General features: G+C 42.7%; 1 protein-coding gene across 2 annotated transcripts in view; it reads left to right on the forward strand.

Annotated features, from left to right (window-relative positions):
- Positions 1 to 23,480, forward strand: part of LOC141978317 (tetraspanin-15-like) — a 198,080-nt gene that overhangs the window by 145,214 nt on the left and 29,386 nt on the right. Inside the window, exons 6-7 of one of the 2 annotated variants that reach the window (XM_074940327.1) lie at positions 11,920 to 11,973; positions 17,855 to 17,971. In XM_074940327.1, the coding sequence (XP_074796428.1) occupies positions 11,920 to 11,973; positions 17,855 to 17,971 (171 nt within the window). The remainder of the gene's footprint in view (positions 1 to 11,919; positions 11,974 to 17,854; positions 17,972 to 23,480) is intronic. The other variant, XM_074940328.1, reaches the window with a different exon arrangement.

Genomic DNA, 23,480 nt, shown 5'->3' on the forward strand with positions numbered 1-23,480 from the left:
GGGTGCTAAAGGGCTTAGGGATCAACGCCTTGTTAAGAATCTCTCAGCCTTGCCTAGCAACAAAGGAACAAGGAAGAGGAAAAAGCGTGGATCAGAGTACACACTGTGATCCAGGAGACCTGAGCTTTCTTCCCAACTCTGTCACTGATGCCCTGTATGAACTTGGGCAAGTCACTTTCCCTCTGTGTTTCGTGTATGTACAGTGCCTAGTACAATGAGTTCCTGGTCTTGGTTGGGGCCTCTAGGTGCTACCATAATACAAATTATAAGAGAGAAATAAACTAGGAGAGAAGGCAGTGGATGAAAGTGGACACAAAGAGGAGCTTTTTAAGGTCTGCTGGGATAGAGGCCAAGGTTGGAATACACGTCTTTGGAATTTGCACAGGGTGTGATGACCTTTGCCAAAATGACATGCTAGTATTAAAGCGTCAAGGTGGGTGAGGTAATATATCTTTTATTGGACCAACCTCTGGTCCAGTGTATCGGTCCAATAAAAGATATTACCTCACCCACCTTGTCTCTCTAACATCCTGGGAGCAACGCATCTACAACAGCCCTGCATACAACAGTGCTTGTCTCAAATCACTTCAGGCCAATCCATTGCAGTAATAAATTCTGCCCTCTGCTCTGAAAAAGGTTGGCTCTGATGGGGGCTAATAGGTCTCAGCTACCCTGATGAGAACTTGCTGAAGTGTTTTACGTTAAATTGTTAGGTGCCGTTAGCAAAGGGGAAGGAGAAAGTGCATAATTAAGAAAATAAAAGATCAATATTTGATTTTTCTTTTCTATTTTCCAATAATTATGATTGGAATCAGCTTTCTGTGCATGAACAGAACACGGCACTGCAAGAGGGAGAACTATCCCTCCCCCAGCCTTCCTCGTAAAGGAAAACTGTCCCACTTCAGCCCACCTGTCAAAGTTGATAAGCTTTTCTCAGCATGAACACCATTGCTGTGCATTTCTGTCCTAGTGTGTGGGTGAGTGAAAAGGACGTTGGACTTAGAGTCCATGTTCATGGAGTCTGTTCCCAGCTCTGCCGCTGACTTGCTATGACCTCTCCTGTGGATCAGTTTTCCCAGGGGAAAAAATGGGGATAATGGTACTGCTTTGTCACAAGTGCTTTGAGCTCTGCAGCTGAAAACTGCTGTTGGAGCGCGAAGTGTTTTGCTAACACGAATCAAGTCTTAGCGCCCCTCTGAAAGTATCCATGTTGCAGTCTGTTTTTCCAGACAGGGAAACTGAGGCAGCAAGTAGTTTAAGTGAGTTGTGTGAACCTGGGCAAGCCAGGGCTGAGGTAAGGCTAGAACCAAGTCATTGTGACTTCCAATCTCTTGCTCTCACCGCTCTAAATTTAAAAAAATAAAATCTTCATTTCTGGGCATCCGGTTGGCAGTGACCAACTTGTTGGGAAAATTACAGAGACAAGGTGGGTGAAGTCATGTTTTTTTATTGGACCAACTTCTGTTGTTGTATTATCGTACTACCTAGCTACGGACCAGGATCCCACTGTGCAAGGTGCTGTACAAACTCAGAACAAAGAGACAGTCCCTGCTCCATAGAGCTGCTCGCCTGCTTCAGTAACTGTGTGAAACGTGGTGAAGATCTGTGTGCTTCCTAATTCATAGGTGCCCACATCACACAAACTCCTCTATCAACTGCTGCTAGCAATATTTATTATTTTTACTACAGTTGCTAGAGGCCCCAACCAATAATGGAACCCCTTTGTACTATGTGCTGTACATGCATGGGGACTGCCCATCTAAATAGACAAGGCAGAGGACAGGAGGGGAACAGATGCTCAGAGAGGGGATCTGACTTGTGAAAGGACAGATAGAAGGTCAGTGGCAACTGGCTCCCCTGTCCCTTGCTCTGTCCACTGGATGACGTTGCCTTCTGTGTGTATCTTAGCAGAGATGTCAAGAACTGAGCAAGGAGACTATTGCCCCTAGAGTTTTTCTCTCCTGGTCAGGGATAAGATACATTGGTGCGGGAGGGATGTGTCGGGCAATGCCATAACTTGTGTTGTTTCTGTCCTATGGATACATACTGGACTGTCCATCTGGCACCTTTCACCAGCATGTAATTCACTGAGAAACAAAAAGGGAAAGAATAGCAAGTGTCTTCTCCCTGGGCCCATACAGAAAACAGGCCCACTCACTAAGATCATCTTCAAATACCAAGTAGCCTGTGACTGAGAGAGATTCTAAGAAAAGGAGGACTTGTGGCACCTTAGAGATTAACCAATGTATTTGAGCATAAGCTTTCATGAGCTACAGCTCGCGAAAGCTTATGCTCAAATAAATTTGTTAGTCTCTGAGGTGCCACAAGTCCTCCTTTTCTTTTTGCCGATACAGACTAACACGGCTACTACTCTGAAACCAGAGATTCTAAGGACTCAGTAATCCCATTTAGTTGAAGGTCTTTCAGGAGCCCTTTGATAATTAACTTGCACCTGGAAATTCTTTTTGAGGTTTTGCTCTCCAAGAGGAATACATAGGGCTTTGTGATTAAAATTCCCCAGGGGAGAATATTTCTAGCTTTTCTTCTCCCTATATACAGTGTGGCCAGCATCCAAGACCTTTCTCACATGCATGAGTTACGTTCCCAAATATTACATTTACTTCTTTGTTTAATTTAACTGGGCCATATCCCGAGTGTAAAGGGTACTCAGTTTTCACTCTTACTCAGGCAAAACTCCTATCATCTGCAGAAAGGCATAAAAAAACTGAACACAGCTGTCAGAATGAGGCCCACAGACAGACAGAATCCATCATGCAATAGTGTTCATAAGGTCTTGATTCGGAGTCAGAATAACTTTGAGCAGCTGAATTTGTATTGTTATATTTTTACTTAGATTCATTTCAGAAAAAATGCTCAGTTTTGCATCCTTCTGAAATGCAGTACCTTGTAGCACCATTCTGTGGCATTGTTTCCATTCTGACCCCATTCTCAATTTGTAGAGTGGTGTCCCGCTGCTCTGTCCCTACTTATCTTGTGAGTGCTCCGATCACAGCCCAAAATGGCATGGCTGCAGGCAACCTGGAATTATTCCCCATTTCTTTAGGGTTTCTGGAAGCACTTTACATCCTGCTCTTAATCCCTGCAGTCATCACAATTTATCTCTAGAATTCTCAGAAGCCCCTACTTTCACTGCCAAGAGATCTGATGTCGTCTTTCAAACGAATCTGCTATAAATAAGTTAGTTCCAATATTAGAGACAAATAGCAACAAAGATGGGCAGATGTCAGGCTTCCACCTGCTTGCTGCTTGGAGGTGCTGTCACTAGATGTCTTCTCTTCCACAGAGTGATATTTTCTGGGCACACGGTAAAACTCTTGATTTCTCTCTGTAGAAAGGAAAGTGAGGCAGAGAGGGTTACTGGAAAAGTCCACCTGTCACCATTTATGTAAATCTCACAAGGAATGCTCTGAGAAATTGGAACAAGATCTCTATTATAACACCTAAAGCAAAAAATGTGTACTAACTATTCCTTTTCCTATTAGTTATAACACTTTCCACTTCTATATTGCTTTGCAAACACTCCAGAGGGCTACCACAAGGCTATGTGCCTCTTAAGTATTTGAGGACAATTAGGGATTTAAGTAGTACATAGGGCTCATGATGGCCTTCTGCATATAGGTATATTTCATGCACTAAGGAATTAACTCCATGTAAGAAGCTTAAGTACTGTTATCCATCTCCATCTTGCAGATGGTGAAAAAGACACACAGAGAAGTGAGTTTCCCCAGGTCACAGAAGCAGACTGACAGAGTTGGGAATAGGATGCAGATCTCCTGACTCTCTCTGTCTTGTGTTCCCCTGTCGGTATGCCCAGTTGCAAATCACAGCAATTCTCTTAAAGCAAAGCCATGAAATATTGCTGTTGAAACATCGGCAGTGGGTGGAAGGTGAGGATTTTAAAGTGAAATTCAGATTTCTTCAGTGGGAACAAGTTCAACTTTTCTACCATCTGTTATGCTTGTAAGTGTGAATTCTGCTCTGCATCTAGGCAAGAACATAAGAACGACCAGACTGGGTCAGACCAATAGTTCATCTAGCCCAGTATCCTCCGACAGCAGCTGGTGCCAGGTGTTTCAGAGGGAATGAACAGAACGGGGTAATTTATCAACTGATCCATTTTGCCCTGTCATCCAGTCCCAGCTTCTGGCAGTCAGAGGTTTAGGGACACCCCGAACATGGGGTTCTGTCCCTGACCATCTTGGCTAGAAGCCACTGATGAAACTATCCTCCAGGAACTGATCTAATTCTTTTTTGAACCCAGTTACACTTTTGGCCTTCACAACATCCCCTGGCAATGAGAATCATGGGTTGTCTGTGCGTTGTGTGAAGAAGTACTTCCTTCCGTTTGCTTTAAACCTGCTGCCCATTAATGTCATCGGGTGACCCCTGGTTCTTGTGTTCTATGTGAATGGGTAAATAACACTCCCTTACCCTCTTTCTCCACACAGTCACAATTCTACAGGCTTCTGCCATATCCTTCCAAGTTGAACAGGGCCAGTCTTTTTAATCTCTCCTTGTACAGAAGCATTTTTATTCATAGAATCATAGAATATCGGGGTTGGAAGGGACCTCAGGAGGTCATCTAGTCCAACCCCCTGCTCAAAGCAGGACCAATCCCCAACTAAATCATCCCAGCCAGGGCTTTGTCAAGCCTGACCTTAAAAACTTCTAAGGATGAAGATTCCACCACCTCCCTAGGTAACGCATTCCAGTGCTTCACCACCCTCCTAGTGAAATAGTGTTTTATAATATCCATCCTAGACCTCCCCCATGGCAACTTGAGACCATTGCTCCTTGTTCTGTCATTTGCCACCACTGAGAACAGCTGAGCTCCATCCTCTTTGGAACCCCCCTTCAGGTAGTTGAAGGCTGCTATCAAATCCCCCCTCATTCTTCTCTTCTGCAGACTAAACAACCCCAGTTCCCTCAGCCTCTCCTTGTAAGTCATGTGCCCCAGCCCCCTAATAATTTTTGTTGCCCTCCTCTGGACTCTTTCCAATTTGTCCACATCCCTTCTGTTGGGGGGGGACCAAAACTGGACAAAACATGTCATGTGTGGCCTCACCAGTGCCAAATAGAGGGGAATAATCACTTCCCTTGATATGCTGGCAATGTTCCTACTAATACAGCCCAATATGCCTTTGGCCTTCTTGGCAACAAGGGCACACTGCTCACTCATATCTAGCTTCTCATCAATTGTAATCCCTAGGTCCTTTTCTGCAGAACTGCTGCTTAGCCAGTCGATCCCCAGCCTGCAGCAGTGCACGGGATTCTTCCTTCCTAAGTGCAGGACTCTGCACTCGTCTTTGTTGAACCTCCATGAGATTTCTTTTGGCCCAATCCTCCCATTTGTCTAGGTCACTCTGGACCCTATCCCTACCTTCCAGCGTATCTACCTCTTCCCCCAGCTCTGTTGGCCTTCTCTGTCAGCTTTTTTGACTGTTGCTGCACATTGAGCAGATGTTTTCAGAGAACTATTCATGCTGAATCCAAGATCTTTCTTGAATGAAAAAAGCTAATTTAGAACTCATCATTTTGTATGTGTGGTTGGGATTATGTCTTCCAGTACATGTGACTTTGCACTAATCAGTATTGACTTTCTTGTGCCATTTTGTTGCCCAGTCACCCAGTTTAGTGAGAGCCCTTTGTAACTCTTCGCAGTCTGCTTTGGATTTACCTGTCTTGAGTAATTTTGTGTCATCTGTAAACTTTGCTGTCTCACTGTTTACCCAGTAGCATTGGTCCCAGTACAGATCTTTGGGGGACCCTGTTATTTACCTCTCTCCATTGTGAAAATTGACTATTTATGCCTGCCATTTGTTTTCTATCTTTTAACAAGTTTCTGATCCATGAGAGGACCTTCTCTCTTATCCCATCACTACTTGCTTTGATTAGGAGCCTTTGGTGAGGGACCTTGTCAAAGGCTTTCTGAAACTCCAAGTACACTATATCCACTTGATCACTATTATCCACATGCTTGTTGACAACCTCAAAGAATTCTAATAGATTGAGGTATAATTTCTCTTTACAAAAGCCATTTTGACTTTTCCCCAACGCATTGTGTTAATCTATGTGTCTGTTCTTTATTATACTTTCAGGCAATTTATCTGGTACTGAAGTCAGGCTTACCAGCCTGTGATTGCCAGGATCACCTCTGGAGCCTTTTTTTAAAATCTGCGTTGCATTAACTTCCCTCCAGTCATCTGATACAGGGGCTAATTTAAGCAGTTGTTTACGTACCACAGTTACTAGTTCCACAATTTCACATTTGAGTTCCTTCAGAACTCTTGGGTGAATCCCATCTGGCCCTGGTAACTTATTACTTAGTGACTTCTGAGGTTTTGCTGTTAGCTTTTGTGTCTTTTGCTAGTTGCTCTTCAAATTCTCTTTTGGCCTGCCTAATTATATTTTTGCACTTGGCTTGCCAGAGTTTATGTTCCTTTGTATTTTCCTCTGTAGGACTTACTTCCAATTTTTAAAGGATGTCTTTTTGCGACTGTCTTTTACCCTGTTGTTTAGCCAGGGTGGCATTTTTTGGGCCTCTTATAAATTTTTTTTATTTGGGGGAATATGTTTAGTTTGAGCCTCTATTATGGTGTTTTAAATAGTTTACATTAAGCCTGCAGGCACTTCATTGTTCCTTTTAATTTCCCTTTAACTAGATTCCTCATTTTTGTGTCTTTCCCTTTTTGAAGTTAAATACTACTGTGGTGGGTGTCTTTGGTATTTTCCCCCCTACAAGGATGTTAATTTAATTACCTTTTGGTCGCTATTATCAAGCGATTCTGCTACGTGCACCTCTTGGACCAGATCCTGTGCTCCACTTAGGTCTAAATCAAGAATTGCCTCTCCCCTTGTGGTTTTCAGGATTAGCTGTTCCAAGAAGCAGTCATTAATGTCAGGAAATTTTATCTCTGCATCCCATTCTGAAGTGACATGTACCCAGCCAATATGGGGATAGTTGAAATCCCCCCATTTTTATTGGGTTTTCTGGTTTTGTAGCCTCTCTAATCTCCGATGAAGTGAGCTGTAGCTCACGAAAGCTTATGCTCAAATAAATTTGTTAGTCCCTACGGTGCCACAAGTACTCCTTTTCTTTTTGTGGATACAGACTAACACGGCTGCTACTCTGAAATCTAATCTCCCTGAGTATTTTGCAGTCTGGTCAGGTGGTTGGTAATATATTCCTACTCCTATCCTCTTATTATTAAAGCATGGAATTTTTACCCATAGAGATTCTGTGGTTCAGTTTGATTCATTTAAGATTTTTACTATATTTGACTCTATGCTTTCTTTCGCATATAATGCTACTTCCCCACCAGCATGACCTACTCTGTAATTACGGTATATTTTGTACTCTAGTATTACTGTGTCCCATTGATTAGCATCATTCCACCAAGCTTCTGTAATGTCTATTATATCCATATCCTCATTTAAAAACAGCACTCAGGTTCACCCATCATAGTATTTAGACTTCTAGCATTAGTATACAAGCACTTGTAAAATTTGTCAGTATTTAGAAAGACTATTTGCAAGCTGCTATTGGCCACCTTGTATGTTAAAATTAATATTGCTGATAATGGGCCAGTAATACAGTGAATATAAATGTTATTTGAAAACCCATGTTTCTCCCGCATCTTTATCTATCAAGGTTTTTCTGTTCAAGGAAATTAAAATATCTCTTAATAGAAAGAGAAGAGATTGGCACAGATGAAATCCAAAAGCTAGGACAGACATATTTAAAAGCTAAGTAGACCAGATTGGTGTACCAGAAATATCTGATGCAGCTGGGAGCAGGTGTCATGATGTCATTACTGAAGCTGAAGGCTGTGTGGGCACCGGGTTGGGAAATTGAGATGATAAAAGAACCCTGAGTCATTTAATGCAAAGTTGGAAATAGCTGGAATAGGAGAAAGTGCCAGACAAATACATTTTCAAAAATTAATTGATGACAGAGCCTTATGGTCAAATCCTATAGAATTTAATAGGGATTATGCCAGTAGGATTTTTATTGAAATTCAACAGGTTTGCATAGGTTTTTGGAACATTTTCTATGGAATTTGAGTGAGAAAGTTACCCATGCAATAGATTTTTGGCTCAACCCCTGGAATTCCAAAGCAGCAGCATTATAGATATATTGTATTCACACCCAAACACCTAGAAATACAAGACCGAGCCCCCAGAACCTTACAGAGCTATGCTTTTCTATTTACATTCTGTAAGATGCAGAACCTGTAGACAGTTTCACTGTGATTAAATTCTGTAGGACTTTTCCAGAAGTGCAGAAGAAGTCTTGCAAAGACAGCTCAAAAGACTTCATGGATGTTGATGTTATTGGGTCCTAATGCAACCTTTCTGGGTAGAACCCATGGGAAGAGAATACATGGGAAAACCCACCACAAGGTTCACCACGTAGTTTTATCAAGAGCTGGTTGGGAATTTTTCAACAAAATAGTTTTTCGTCAGAAAACGTGGATTTGTCAAAACTGAAACTTTTCACAAGAATCTACCCCGGTTCCGACAAAACTCTCACCGGGAAAGGTTTCCTGGGTCCACGGTGAAATTGCTAGTCAAAACCTATATCTGTGTGTAGAGCCCAGTGGTTAGCACACTTATTGGGGAAGTGGGAGACCCGGCTTTAAGTATCTGCTCTGAATCAGGCAGAGCAGGAATTTGAAGCCAGGTGTCTCATATCCCAAAGAAATGCCCTAACCACAGAGATATTAACCATTCTGGGGAGGGGAATGTATGTGTGTCTCTCCTTGCCACCCCACCCCCACCTTCTGTTCTGTGAAAAACCTCAGAAGACCTCAATTTTGTCCTGATATGGAATGGGAAATATCTGGAAAATGTTCACAGGGTAGGAAAATTGTTTCCCATCCAGCTCTAGTTTCATCCTAGTACTCCCTTCCGGCGGGAGCGGGGGGTTCTCTAAAACTATGGAGCTGTGATATCGACTTGGCAGTTCTGTTCTCAGCCCTGTGAACCTGCGTGGTGAGCCAGCGTCTTCGCTGCTCTACAGTTCCACCTTCTGCTTGCAATGAGAAGTTCTCCTCTAATACTCAGCACTTTTCATCCATAGATCTCAAAGTGCTTAACAAAAGTGGGTAAGTATCATTGTCCTCCAGTGCCTGGACATGCTGTGGTGGCACTAAAAATGAGCTTGGAGGGGGAACGTGTGCTGGTTAGTATGAATTAAACCTAAAGGTCTGCAAACATTAAACACATTACACATCATGTTTCCCTTCAGGGAAAGTAGCCCTGTGCAGAGGCCTGCTGGTTTAATGGCTTCACAGTTGCATTCCACAGCAAAAAGTACTTGAGGGGGCATTAAACCACAGCTGCGTTTGTAGACCCCATTCTACGGGGGAGCATCAGCCCTTCAGGAGGGACATAATTGGCTCAGCATGGGAGGTCCTTGGGCCCTGTACCTGGTACAGTCCTGGAGATGTGTCCTAAAGCAATTGTGTTGCTATGCAGGGTGCAGTCCATTGAATAACATGTTTAACAAAAACGAAAACCCTGCTTTCATGCAGGACAGGTGAAATAGCAAGGCTCCAGAACTATAAGTCAAGCAAGATTCAGGCCTGGTATAACTGTTGTCATGGAGTGTGGAGGAGTCAGGGCCCTGCACCCCCCTGCTTCCTGCGATTCCCCGTGACTCTCAGCCAGCCAGTAAAATGGAAGGTTTATTAGACAACAGGAACACAGTTCCAAACAGAATTTGTAGGTACAAACAGGACCCCTCAGTCAGGTCCCTCTGAGGGCAGGGAGCTTACTTGGGGCTCCCTGCGTTTCCTCAGACCACTCCAAACTGAAACCCCCTCCAGCAGTCTCTCCCCAGCCTCCCCCTGGCTCCTCCTCCAGCCTTTGTCCAGCTTCCCGGGCAAAAGGTGTCACCTGGCCCCAACCCCCATTCTGGGCTCAGGTTACAGGCTCAGGTATCGTCCCTCCAGTGAAGCCACCCCCTGCTATCCCATCCCCAATGCAGACAGTCCCAGTAAAACTCCCCTGCAACATCCCCAGGTCAATCCTCCCCACTCCCTGCTCCTTCACAGCTCTGTACTCCAGGGTGTGAAAAACACACCCCTGCGTGACGTAGTTATACCAACCTAACCCCCTCTGTAGACGGTGCTATGTCGACCCCGTCAGCATTGCTGCTGCCTCTCGGGGTGGGAGCTTATCTACGCCGACGGGAGAGCTCTTCGTTAACGTGCTACAGTGGTGCACCCATCGGCACAGCTGGGCCGATGCAGCGTAAGTGTTGACTCATCCTTAAAAGGCTGGATCCTCAGTGACACAAAAGTCCCCTTTATACCATTCCGGCAACATCATGGCGCCTTAACACAGACGTGAATTACATTTGCCCTCATTCAGAGGCCCCATTGCACTGTCCGAATGGTGCAAATGAGAAGCAAACCCAAAGGATGAAATCCTGATCCCACTGAAGTCAATGGGAGCTTTCCCATTGACATCAGTGCAGCCAGGATTTCACCCGTGTGCCCCGTATAACACGCACACACGCTCCTGAGCAATGGAGTTATATCAGCCTTTTTAACTCTGTTCTGTTTGCCACAGACAGGCAGATTAGCCGTGCATAAATGGAAATGGAAAAAGGCGTGTTTTACAATAGCCCTGAGCAGTGACATATTGTCAAAATGACTATTTGTAGTAAAGAAATGTTAGAATAATTTCCTCACCAATTATAGAAGGACCAGACTGGGGCTTAATGGCTGCAGCCTGTTCTACGGTTTCTTTTATGCCACATTTTACAGAAAAGCACAATTTTCTCCAAAATGTGCACATTTCTCCTTTTCATCTCTGTGCCTCTAAAACATGGAAAGTTTGTTTTCTTGTCTAGCAGCTTTTACTGGTTGCCAAATTGTCTCATTGCTAAAATTATTATGCTTTCAATGGGGCCATTGTATGGACACAACGCACCTTTTGAAATATACACCTAATCTCAGTTTATTGCCTTGAAATAAGAAAGCTTCTGTTTGATCCACAAAATAAGCGAACATGCATTATAGTCCTCGTCCTGAGGCATGGTGAATTCCTTCTTGTCAGTGTATTCAGCAGGCCTTCTGCTAACTTCCCTGACAATTCTCAGGCTTCTCTGCCTTTCCGGGTTTTATCAAGAATCAAAATGACCAAAAACCAGAAGAAGGTCTGTTCTCTGACAGAACTGGGATGGAAATGGTGGGCCGCTCATGGGAAACCTGCTCCTTTGTAATTCCCAAGCCAGTTTCTAAACCTCTCTTGGAAAAGTCCCATGGACCATAGAGAATGAGAGTTTGTGTTCTTACGTTATCACGTTCTCCAATGAGGGTATAGGCCCTGATTCCTGAAGCACTTAGATCACCCCAAGGGGAGAGATGTTACTGAGGGTGGTGTAATAGGCCATATAACTAGGAGTAATGGAGTGAAATTAAACAAAGAGAAAATAAAGAAAAATTTCCCAATAGGAAGCTGTATAGACTCCCAAATGAATTGGTAGGAGCCCCTCCCTGAATCGTTGCAAACTGGACCTAGCAAACACTGGACGTCACATGTAGGTGGCAGCTCTGCATTAGCCAGCCTGGAATTAGCTAAGATGGCTGGATGGGAAAGACCTCACTGCTGCTATGGGAAAAACTCCATGCATGTTACTGACTCTCAGGCATCCGTTAGAAAGCTCTGGGAGTATATTGCTTAGTCCTTAGCTTTTGTGTTGTGTTGGAAAAAGTCCCCACTGATGTCAGAGGCTTGTTAACTACTTGTCTTGTGTTTGTGATGAAAAGTCTGAGATACAAGCTCCAGAGACAGTGGGAGCAGCTTTTATATGTCTCAGGATTATTTTTTTTTTTTGCATTTCCTCAAAACCCAGCTCTAAGCCTGAAACAATTTTCATGTTAATAGGTCCCTGGAGAAGTCATCAACACTCTGTGTGGATACAAGACCCTTGAAAAAGAGGTAACATACACCTTTTATTTGCAATGTATCTCTGAGGGACCTGGGGATGTTTAGTCTACGGAAGAGAAGAATGAGGGGGGATTTGATAGCTGCTTTCAACTACCTGAAAGGGGTTCCAAAGAGGATGGCTCTAGACTGTCCTCAGTGGTAGCAGATGACAGAACAAGGAGTAATGGTCTCAAGTTGCAGTGGGGGAGATTTAGGTTGGATATTAGGAAAAACTTTTTCACTAGGAGAGTGGTGAAACACTGGAATGCGTTACCTAGGGAGGTGGTGGAATCTCCTTCCTTAGAAGTTTTTAAGGTCAGGCTTGACAAAGCCCTGGCTGGGATGATTTAATTGGGGATCGGTCCTGCTTTGAGCAGGGGGTTGGACTAGATGACCTCCTGAGGTCCCTTCCAACCCTGATATTCTATGATTCTGTGATTCTCTGCTTGCTGGCTACTCCTTCATGGGCCATCCATTCTAAAGGCGTATGCTACTTTAGGAGCTATATGCAGGACTGGATGATTCAGGCACACTCTTACGAGGAGTCTCAGGAAGGAATACTGCTTTGAGGGGTGGTGTTGGGGAGAGTGCGGTATATCTTATTTGTGCTGCAGCGTTATTTGGTCAATGTCCTACTTCATGAATTGCTATTCATTTTCCTATTGATTAGTCGTGTGTCTAATCAACCACTCGGGTGCCTAAAAATGAGAGAGGTGTCTCTCTGGGTTTTCTCATCTGCTATAAATCCAATCCTCTGGTGCATCAGAACCAAGCAAAATTAATAAATGTACCGTCTTTTCTAATAGCTGGTGAGCTGAAGAAGGCTTAATTGGGGGTATTTTCTCTGTATTTTTATAACTAAACTATTTTTGTGATGGGTTTCATTTTTTTTTAAAGAAAACTTTTATCAGAGAATAGCAGTCTGCTTTCCAGCAGTCTGAGCGATGGACAGAAGAAATTCCTTGTGATGTCCGTTTTTGGGGCAGTGACTGTCTTGCTGTAATGTCTGTACAACATCTAGCACAGTGGGATCCATGACTAGGGCTAATAGTCATTACCACAAGACAGACAAATAGTGGATTCTTTTTTTAGCACCTTGCCTTCCGAAGGACATCATGTCGCCACTAAAATGCAGGGCATCCGTCTCTGGAGAGGGGCATGCAGCAGTCCCCACACAATCCCTGTAATTTATTATTCTTGTTATATGCTTAATATTGGGGTCGCTCTCAGCAGCTCCAGTAAGATCAGGACCTCATTGTGCCAGCTGCTGTCCAAACAAAGAGGAAGAGCTGGTCCCTGCCTCAGCCATAGGAGCAGGATTACATTTTTAAACAATGCTGCCAGAGCACGACCCCCACTCTTCTTATAAGCATCATCAGATTTGTAAGGTCTGCACAGAGCGGAGAAGACCTTGAGACTTTTAAAGTCTCGTCTATAATGAGTAAATTGAATGGAGTGCAACTTATCAAATTCAGAAAGGCCAAGGGCCAAATTTGAACCTTTACCTTTCAAGGTACTTTCAAAGCAACTTTCAAGTCTGATTATCAGACCACTGAGCCATCCTTGCCACATTAGAATGAAATTTGAAACCTTGCCCTGCCACCTAGTTAATTCTATACATAACTATGATTTCTGTTAGTTGGCTATAGGGGAAAGGAAAGATTTCATTACTGTCAAAGGGGAAAACAAACAATAGAGGCTCAAGCGTCAGCTGCTGCTATAAATACAATAAATATGCTGTAAAATGCTCTTTAGTAACTTCGTAATAAAGGTCGTTCACCCAGAACCTTTTCCACCTGCACATTATTCATTTGGGGATAATTAAGTTAAAAAGTTGTTAGGCAAATAGAAAAAAAATCACAAAGCCAGAATGCTAAGCTCTCCTTTATAAAGGACTGTCTGATGTATCAATTACAACTGGCTTGTCATGCAGATCCTGAGCCCAGAAGCATGATGCCTCCAAAAATAAACATGTCCACTGCAAATGGTAACTTGTGTTTACAGCTTCGAAAGATCATTAAACCTGTCATCTCCTCATCCCCAGCTGATTCTATGTGACAAACATGATAATTAAAAAGGTGAGGAGGGCACGGTGCAGCCTGTCCAACAACAACAACTAAAAGGGAGTAAAGCAAAGTGTATGAATCGTGCATTTTCATGACAGGTTGGTTTGTCCTTTGAAAGGCTTTCAACTCCAAATCTGACAGGAAGGTTGTCTCCTGTCTTACAAAGGCTTGGAAAGACGTGCAGCGTGTCCTCACCTGTCATACTCAACTACTTCATTGAGGGAGCATTTCACTGTTATCCTTTTAATCTCTGAGTATGCATCTCGGAGGAGGATGTCATTTCTGGCTTGTGGGGCTGCTTTTCCTCTCCATGGCTGCTCAGAGATTGCTCTCTTTGTGCAATTGCTTTTCTTTTTGTAACCGACCCACAATGTGGGGGGGGGCTGCTCTTACCTCAGATGGTTGACCAATGAGTACTGCTGAGCTTTTCAAGGTGGATAACTTGTTAATTCCACCAACAAAGGCCTGTGTAACACACCAAGGCTTAGGAGATGCAACCTAGTGGTCAGAGCAGAATCAGAGGTGTATTGAGGACAAGCCAGTGGTCAGAGCCACAGTCACTTGTTTATTGAGCCCAGCCAAGCTCATTGGGCTGCTAAACGACCATGCCTGGAGCCAGCTGAGTTTCTGACAGCCTGAAGTTGCCCCATCTATAGGAATCTCTTCTCTCAGGAGTGGCAGATGCTGTTGTGAAGCACGTTATTTACATAGTATCGTTATTTATTTGTTTTGCAGTAGCACCTGTCCACCCTTCTCAAGGATCAGGCCCCCTTTTGCTAAAGAACAGAGGGTCCCTGCCCCAAAGAGCTTACAGTCTCTGAATGCATTTTTAAGTGCATCAGAGACACATCTGTAAAAGCTGCTAATAAAAATAACGATTTTCCATTTTACAGCACCTTTCCTCCTTCACAACTATTAATTAAAAGTGAGGCAGGTTGGTTTTGTGGTTAGATCCCAGGACTGGATGTCGAGAGACCAAGGTTCTGTTCTGTATCTTTCAGACTGTGTGATCTAGGGGCAGCATGCCTCAATTTCCACATCTTGTAAAATGGGCACTATACTTCCCTTCCTCACCGGAGTCTGGTCCATGCATCTTTTCTGCCTGATGTGAAATGTTTTGACATCCTCTGATGGCAGGTGCCAGAAGTGCAACAATTTATTATTTAGCATTAAGCCTCATGATACCCCTGTGAGGTAGGTTAATATTCTATACAATTGACAGGTAACAGAGGCAGAGACAGGCTAAGTCATTTTCCCAAGGTCATACAGGGTCTAATCTGAAAGGTGCCAGCCGTTGCCAGCCTCCATTGGAGAGGGCTGAGGGTGCTGAGCAGGCCCGCTTCAGAGTAGGAACAGAACCAAAGCATTGTTTCCTAGTTATTTGCTCTGACTACTAGACCACCACACACCTGTTGTCATTACCCCAAATTCAGAGCTTGACACGCTGTGTGGGTAAACAAAAAGTCTTCAGTCTGTCAAAAGAAAAGGAGGACTTGTGGCACCACAAGTCCTCCTTTTCTTTTTGCAGATACAGACTAACACGGCTGCTACTCTGAATTCAGTCTGTCAGGAATTCAGCAAACGGATCATCTCAAAGGCTTAGAAACTCACACTGCTCTGGGTTTTGTTTTTATGTAAAGGAGAGGGAATTATGAAATCTGAAGGCAAATCAAAGACATAACCGATCGAGTGGAAAAGGCAATGGTGGTTTGCTGGGAAACCGTTTGTGTAGGATGGGATTTGGGCATGCAGTGCATAGGGAGAGAGGGAGAGATGGTGTTTATATTCCTATTAGCATTTTCTCCAAGTAACAGCAACCAGATTGTTTTCTGACACTGAATTCCTGAGTGATCTGATTTGAGAACTTCAGGGAACTGAATATTCATTTCTCTGATTTCCAGAAGAGGCTTTTAAGGTGCTGCATGTAACCCTACGCAGTATGGCTGCCTGTCTTCCTTCCTCTTGTGGCTGGCTCATGTATAGAGGTCTGTACAGCCTTTGAGCTATGAAACCTGTGTTTTAGCTCAGGCAGTAGAGGTTCATGCTTCTAGATCCAGAGATCCAGGGCTCAATGCTTGACCTTTCCAGGTATGATATGTTACAGGTACATACAGGATTATCTCATTGACTGCAACATTAAGGGCCGAATTGCAGCTGTCTCAATATTAAAGTTAGTGCTTCGTGAGCACAGGGTATGAGTGGAGGACCATTAGCACTGCTTACAGTGCTGTACGCCCCAAGCGGTACAGGACCAGGTGGAAATGGGTACATGGACAGAGCCCCGCCCATACTACACACCTAATAATGCTGCTAGGAGCACACGCTGCAGTTTGTTTGTTTTGGTTTGCTCCGTTTTCCCCAGCTCCTGCCCAGCATAGGTAGGATGCTTCCAGACACCACCCTAGCACAGCTCTGGCTGGCGTAGTTGTAATGTAGCCCAGAATCTGTTTGGTCTATGTTTATAATATTATAGAAGCATAATGAAAAATTCCAGTTTATAGCCAGGTGCCATAGGAATTTTAAGAAGGTGAAATCTACCATCTGCCTCATGACCTCCCCCTTCTGAGTAAATTTCACTGTGTTGATAACAGTAGCAAGACAAAGTTCCCCTAATACAGCTCTTAGTCCTCAAGTGGATTCAGTCTCCCATCTTTTCAAAAACTGCAAACGGGGGTATTCGCTGTGCAATCGTTTTGTCTTGTGGATGCACAGGTGCACTCTAAAGACGGTCAACTTATTTCATTTAGGGTGCCTATGCTAATGATTTTTGGCCACTATTAACCTGGAATGGATTTAAACCAGTGACTCAGCAGAAGTGCAAGACTCCATCTCACCGACTGTGACACATCTTTCTGAGCTGAAGGGGTCTTTCTTGGGCCAGTTCCAAAATCGGATACACCAGATTAGCTGTTGTAGATTTATAGTATACAGGCATAAATGAGACTAGAATTCACCCCTTTTTGTCATCTAATTTGTGAATGGTCTCTAAGACTCTGGATTTGTTTTTTTCTATCTTGAATATTTTCCAGCTAGTTTCCTCTTAAAATCATACATCATCAAAATGCAGCCTCTGTTCTCTCTATGGGATTAAGAAAAGCAACAGCAGTACCATAAGCCCAATGCAGAAACACGAGTTAAACACAGCTGCTGACTCAAATGTGCTCCAATACTTTAGATATCATAGGTCATTTTAATAGGCCTCCACTGTAGGCAGGGGAGGTCAATACCCATAATTTACTGTGATGTATTTTACTGCTACTGCACTGCACAAATTCTATCAAGGCCAGTGAAATTACAGCCACGTAAAAGCAATCCTTCTTTAGCATTTATGGCTGTCCCTTATTTTGTTCCCAGGTTTTAGCAGATAGGTGGGCTCATTCAGGAAAGAGAGAGGTCTGTGCATGGTGACGGACTTTCAGAGATCTCACAGAAAATACATCTAGTAACCACAGCCAATCAAAGTGCAGATCAAACTGAGCTGGCTGAAGTTGTTATAGTTCTAGGTAGAAAAGCTTTGGGCTTGAATTTTAAATGCACAAGGAAGGTAAAGGTTAACCATGAGATTTACCCTGATTTCCGTGCATTGTGTAAGAATTGCATCCACTCTTTACAAAGATGCATTTTTTACATACTTAGTGGTTGCATCCTAGTATAAAAAGCTTTGGAAGTGAATATTGCAAAGAAATAAGTTACACCTGGGTGTAACATATACCTTGGAATCTAATCACTGGCAACCCGGATCACTTCAAAGGCACAAAGAGCAGTCAGGCTCCCAACTCCCATTGGTTTTCAAAGTATCTTACTCCCTGGTTTTGTTCTGCTTGCAGCGACTGCAACTGGTTGACATTATCCATGTGCGAGGCTGTATCCATGCAGTTGGCCTGTGGTTTAAAGACAACTTTGAAGTCACTTTTGGGATAGTTTGTTCCTTGCTGCTTCCACAGGTACGTGAGAACTCTTTGTCATTCACTATCATCATCAAAGGGACTTGCCCACTTGTCCTTTTCCAGTCATTACTTGCAGGGTTATGTAAAAGGGGGGAAATCTACTTTATTTTCACCTCCAGCTTTGTGTGTCAGCTGGAAAATGGTCCTCTGCTTCCTCTGACGAGGACATAGGGAAGGATGGTTGTTACCTGCTGTACTGATCTGCTGAAATTAGATGGGCTATCACACTTCTTCAGCTAAGTGCCATGTAATGTAGGGTACACCTTGGGGGTGAAGGGACACGGGAAAGCTCCTCTTGTTTTCCTTTCCAAAAATTTAACAGCAGTACGCATCCTGATGTTAGCCAGCTAGGCATTAAGCACTTTTGGGCTTCTGGATTCTTGGCAGGTAAAGTCTGCAGGTAATGTATTGAACTGTTTCATGTTCACTCCTGTAGGAGAACAGACATTGCTTTATCCTTTATAAACTGTTGGAATGAAATTAGGTACTTTGTCCTTAAGGCAAGCCACTGCTTCAGTGCACTTCCAGGAGTAAGACCATATGACACACATGAGAGAGGACCACCATCTTCTGGAGCATAACTGTAACCCTGGGCTCCTCTGCTATATTGTCCCAACAAATATTAACTCTCGGCTTTGATTTTGCAAAACCAGAAGTGGTTTGGATTCAGGTCCCATCTCATGTGAATCCCACAAAACTGGTTCTGCTCCACCTCTGATTTTTGCTTACAGAGAATTCTTTGAATGTAAACATCAAGATATACATTGACACAATAGGGGAACTTTCCCTTTTCCAGAGGGAGTGCACAGCATTGAAAAATCATCAGTTATTTCTTAAGCAGAAACCTCTTTCTGCAAGACCAGGGTGTTCATAGAAACTGTGGGAGCTGAACACACAGCCTCTTCTTTTACTTAGCCATGAGCGCACACTGTTGCCGGTAGCAATGCACTTTGTCAGCACCAATGGTTTTTACTGCACCCTGAAGTTCAGAGGAATAAGTCACTGTAAGTCAGGTACACTATTCTAATCACTTTGGTATGTTGCTAGAAAACTTTCTTGAGCATACTCTTGTGTCACAAGTCGCATCCCTCATCAATTAACCCGTGATGGCCTAAAATATTGGATATGTGGTAATTTTTTTCTATTTTTATTTGCTCCTAAAGAAAGGTTGTGGAATGCATTGGTGCATACAGTTTATCTGTGCCTGCTACAAAATATTCCCTAACTGTGCAGACATGCGATCCATTCAGTCTTTCATGGTGAAAGGAATCTGGATACTGAATAGTATGAATCTGAAGCATTTATGGCCAGTTTGGGGGCTTGCTTTCTAAACTGATTGGTTTTGGGTTGCTTTCTCAGCTGACTGCATATTTAATGGACCCATTTAATTTTGACATAAGGTGCTTGGAACTGCTACCAAAAGAACCCAAGCTGGAGACATATAACAATACACTAGAGGCTAAAACAGAGGGAGGCCGGATTGGGACTTGATATTTAGCATTAATTAGTCCTGCCACCAGTGCAGGGGACTGGACTAGATTACTTCTCAAGGTCCCTTCCAGTTCTATGATTCTGTGATTCTATATACCGTTGTTGTTTATCCTACCTCAGCAGCCCTAAGAAAGAAGTGATGCTTACACACGGAGAGGATATAGGTTGTTTACCTAAAAACCTATTCGGAGCATTATATATTTCAGGATGTGCTTTACCGTATTAATCACTTTAAATTACTGCAAAGATTTTATTTTAACGCAGCACTGAAATTTTATTATTGATAAGATAATAATATATAAAACCGAAGCTTTCATTGGAGCATATGTTACTGCAGCAAGGCTCTTCTACATTTGTTTTTGCAACACTTGTCAAACAGAAGATAAATATTGAACAACCAAAATAAGGATTAAGCATAAATTGGCTAGGGAGTGAGTACGTTCTGCGTTACAGACTTTCGATAGGATGAGCAATTCTTATAAATTTCCTGGCCTAAGTAGGGTGACCAGATAGCAAGTGTGAAAAATCGGGTCGGGGTTGAGTAATAGGCGACTATATAAGACAAAGGCCCGAATATCATAGAAGATCAGGGTTGGAAGGGATCTCAGGAGGTCATCTAGTGCAACCACCTGCTCAAAGCAGGAGGAGAGGGATAGCTCAGTGATTTGAGCATTGGCCTGCTAAACCCAGAGTTATGAGTTCAATCCTTGAGGGGGCCATTTGGGGCAAAAATTGGGGATTGGTCCTGATTTGAGCAGGGAGTTGGACTAGGTGACCTCCTGAGGTCCCTTCCAACCGTGATATTCTATGATTCAATCCCCAATTTTTGCCCCAGATCCCTAAATGGCCCCCTCAAGAGGCCAATGCTCAAACCACTGAGCTATCCCTCCCCCTCAGGGCTGTTTCTATAAATTCGGGACATCTGGTCACCCTGGGCCTAAGCTTCTGGGATACATTGTTGTGCACTGTTAAATAGGTGAATCTCTCTGTTACTTCCTACTTACCACACATGGGTGTTGTGATTAGAGCTGGTCTGAAATTTTTCATTGATACGTTTTTTGTCCAAAAAAAGAGGTTGATTCATTAAAACTGAAAGTTTTTGCTGGAAAGGGTCAGTTTTGACAAATTTCTCGATTCCTCAAATAAATTTTGAAAAAAAGTTTTGAAATTGCCAGAACATCGTGGTTTGACATTTTCAAAACGAAAAAAGTTGGTTTTCAGTTTGAAATGACTTTTTGTTTTGAAACCTAAGCTAACGATAATAAAAAACAAAAAACAAAACAAAAACTTTTAAATTTAAAACCATAGTTGAAATCTAAATGGCACATTTAGAAATTATCAACACGAAATGATTTGATATTCTGAACTGATCTTTTGGTTTCTCCGTGTGTGAACATTTTCAAAATTTTTGACTTTTTGTCCCAATTCAGGATGGGAAAAAATTTCAAAAATCTTCTTGGGGTGGCAAAACGGTTTCCCATCCAACTCTAGTTGTGATCGTTACTAGGCAATTGTACGGTGTTTTGGATGACTAGCACCATCAAAGGGCAAAGTATTCTTGCTATGTTACTGTTAGAAAATTTAAAAATGTGATTAAAGTTCAGTAGATATGAAAATGCAACTTAATAAAAGAACCTCCTTCCTTCTGCACCTCAGTAGTCTAAGAGCATGTTACACAAGCCGTCTGTTGCACTGCAGTTAACTCACGAACATGATGATCTTGACTGAGGAGGACAGAATGAATGAACAAAGACAATAAGAAATAGAGCAATGCCTGATAAGTTTCTAACACTTCTTAACATGCTTTTGAGCAGGCTAGCTGGCTCCTTCTGACATTAGTGAAATTCTATCAAAACAAAGAACAAATTCTTCCCCCTTCTAGCAAAAGGGAGTTGGAAAGGGAGTCAAAGTGTCCAATGGCTAGAGCACAGGACTCGGAGTCCTCTGACACTGACCAACTGGGTGACCTTGAGCAAGCCACCTTATGCGTCAATTTGCCATTTGTAAAATGGGGGATAATGATCCCTAATCACTTTTCTCAATCCTTAAGTTAGGGATAATGTCTGCCCTCTTCTGTAAAGCCCTTTGAGCTCTTCTGTTCAGAGGCACCATATAAATGCAATGTATTAAACCTCATGAAAGCATACCTTGTTGTGAAATTTCTGCCTCGCTTCTGGGAGTATTGCAAAAACATTCATTCTTGTAGTATTTTGGTGCCTCCTGATGGACCCAGCAAAGACCCAAGGGAAGGATAAGAAATCAGCTGAAAGGTTTGACTTGAATTTTTCCTGAAGGTTCAGATTGATTTGTCATTATTATCAATGCATCCAAATTCATACATATGGACTTTGACCCCCTGCCTGTGGTTTTTTTTCCTAATGTATTATCAGCATATTTGCTTTATATAATTAAATTCATAGTACCAAGTGTACCTTATATTTTGCCATTTCAAGTTTCACTCTGTTGAACATATGGCATTTAGACTCAATAGCCCTGGCACTATAATATTTCCTGTTTCTTTGACAATCTGAGCAGCTTCTAGTTCTCAAACAATTTGTCAGAATCCTTCCACCTTCCCTATTTTGCTAAATATTCTGCCATCGCCTTTATGGTTAGCAGTTTAATCACTTGTAAAATTTCTTTCCCAAGAGCCAGTATCTGTAGAGCACTTCCCACTAGACAATGGAAAAGATTAATATTTCCAAATTAATTACTTGTCCTTGACTTTCTCTTCTGTCCTCTTTAAACACTCTTTAATCCCCATAGCTACCTGATATAATGGGATTTCCTGCTGGATATAGATAAATGATGAAGTGTCTTTATTATTCACTCTTTAATTTCTATTTCACTGGAGGCTTTTAATAGCTATGAAGTAATAATAAATATTAGGACTATTGATTAATCATAGAATCATAGAAGATTAGGGTTGGAAGAGACCTGAGGAGGTCATCTAGTCCAACCCCCTGCTCAAAGCAGGACCAATCCCCAACTAAATCATCCCAGCCGGGCTTTGTCAAGCCGGGCCTTAAAAACCTCTAAAGATGGAGATTCCACTACCTCCCTAGGTAACCCATCCCAGTGCTTCACCACCCTCCTAATGAAATTGTGTTTCTTAATATCCAACCTAGACCATGCCCACTGCAACTTGAGACCATTGCTCCTTGTTCTGTCGTCTGCCACCACTGAGAACAGCCGAGCTCCATCCTCTTTAGAACCCCACTTCAGATAGTTGAAGGCTGCTATCAAATCCCTCCTCACTCTTCTCTTCTGCAGACTAAACAACCCCAGTTCCCTCAGCCTCTTCTGATAAGTCATGTGCCCCAGCCCCCTAATCATTTTCATTGCCCTCCGCTGGACTCTCTCCAATTTGTCCACATCCCTTCTGTAGTGGGGGGCCCAAAACTGGACGCAGTACTCCAGGTGTGGCCTCACCAGTGTCGAATAGAGGGGAATAATCACTTCCCTCGGCAATGCTCCTACTAATACAGCCCAATATGCCATTGGCCTTCTTGGCAACAAGGGCACACTGCTGACTCATATCCAGCTTCTCGTCCACTGTAATCCCCAGGTCCTTGTTAACTCATGCGATTAACTCAAAAAAATTAATCACGATTAAAAAAATTAATCGCGATTAATTGCACTGTTAAACAATAGAATACCAATTGAAATTTATTAAATATTATTGGATGTTTTTCTACATTTTCAAATATATTGATTTCTATTACAACACAGAATACAAAGTGTACAGTGCTCACTTTGTTATTTTTATTACAAATATTTGCACTGTAAAAATGATAAAAGAAATAGTATTTTTCAGTTCACCTCATTCAAGTACTGTAGTACAATCTCTTTATCGTGAAAGTGTAACTTACAAATGTAGGGTTTTTTTGTTACATAACTGCGCTCAAAAACAAAACAGTGTAAAACTTTAGAGCCTACAAGTCCACTCAGTCCTACTTCTTGTTCAGCCAATCGCTAAGACAAACAAGTTTGTTTACATTTATGGGATATACTG

Source organism: Natator depressus, chromosome 26 (assembly GCF_965152275.1).
Source record: "Natator depressus isolate rNatDep1 chromosome 26, rNatDep2.hap1, whole genome shotgun sequence".
Lineage (NCBI taxonomy): Eukaryota > Metazoa > Chordata > Testudines > Cheloniidae > Natator > Natator depressus.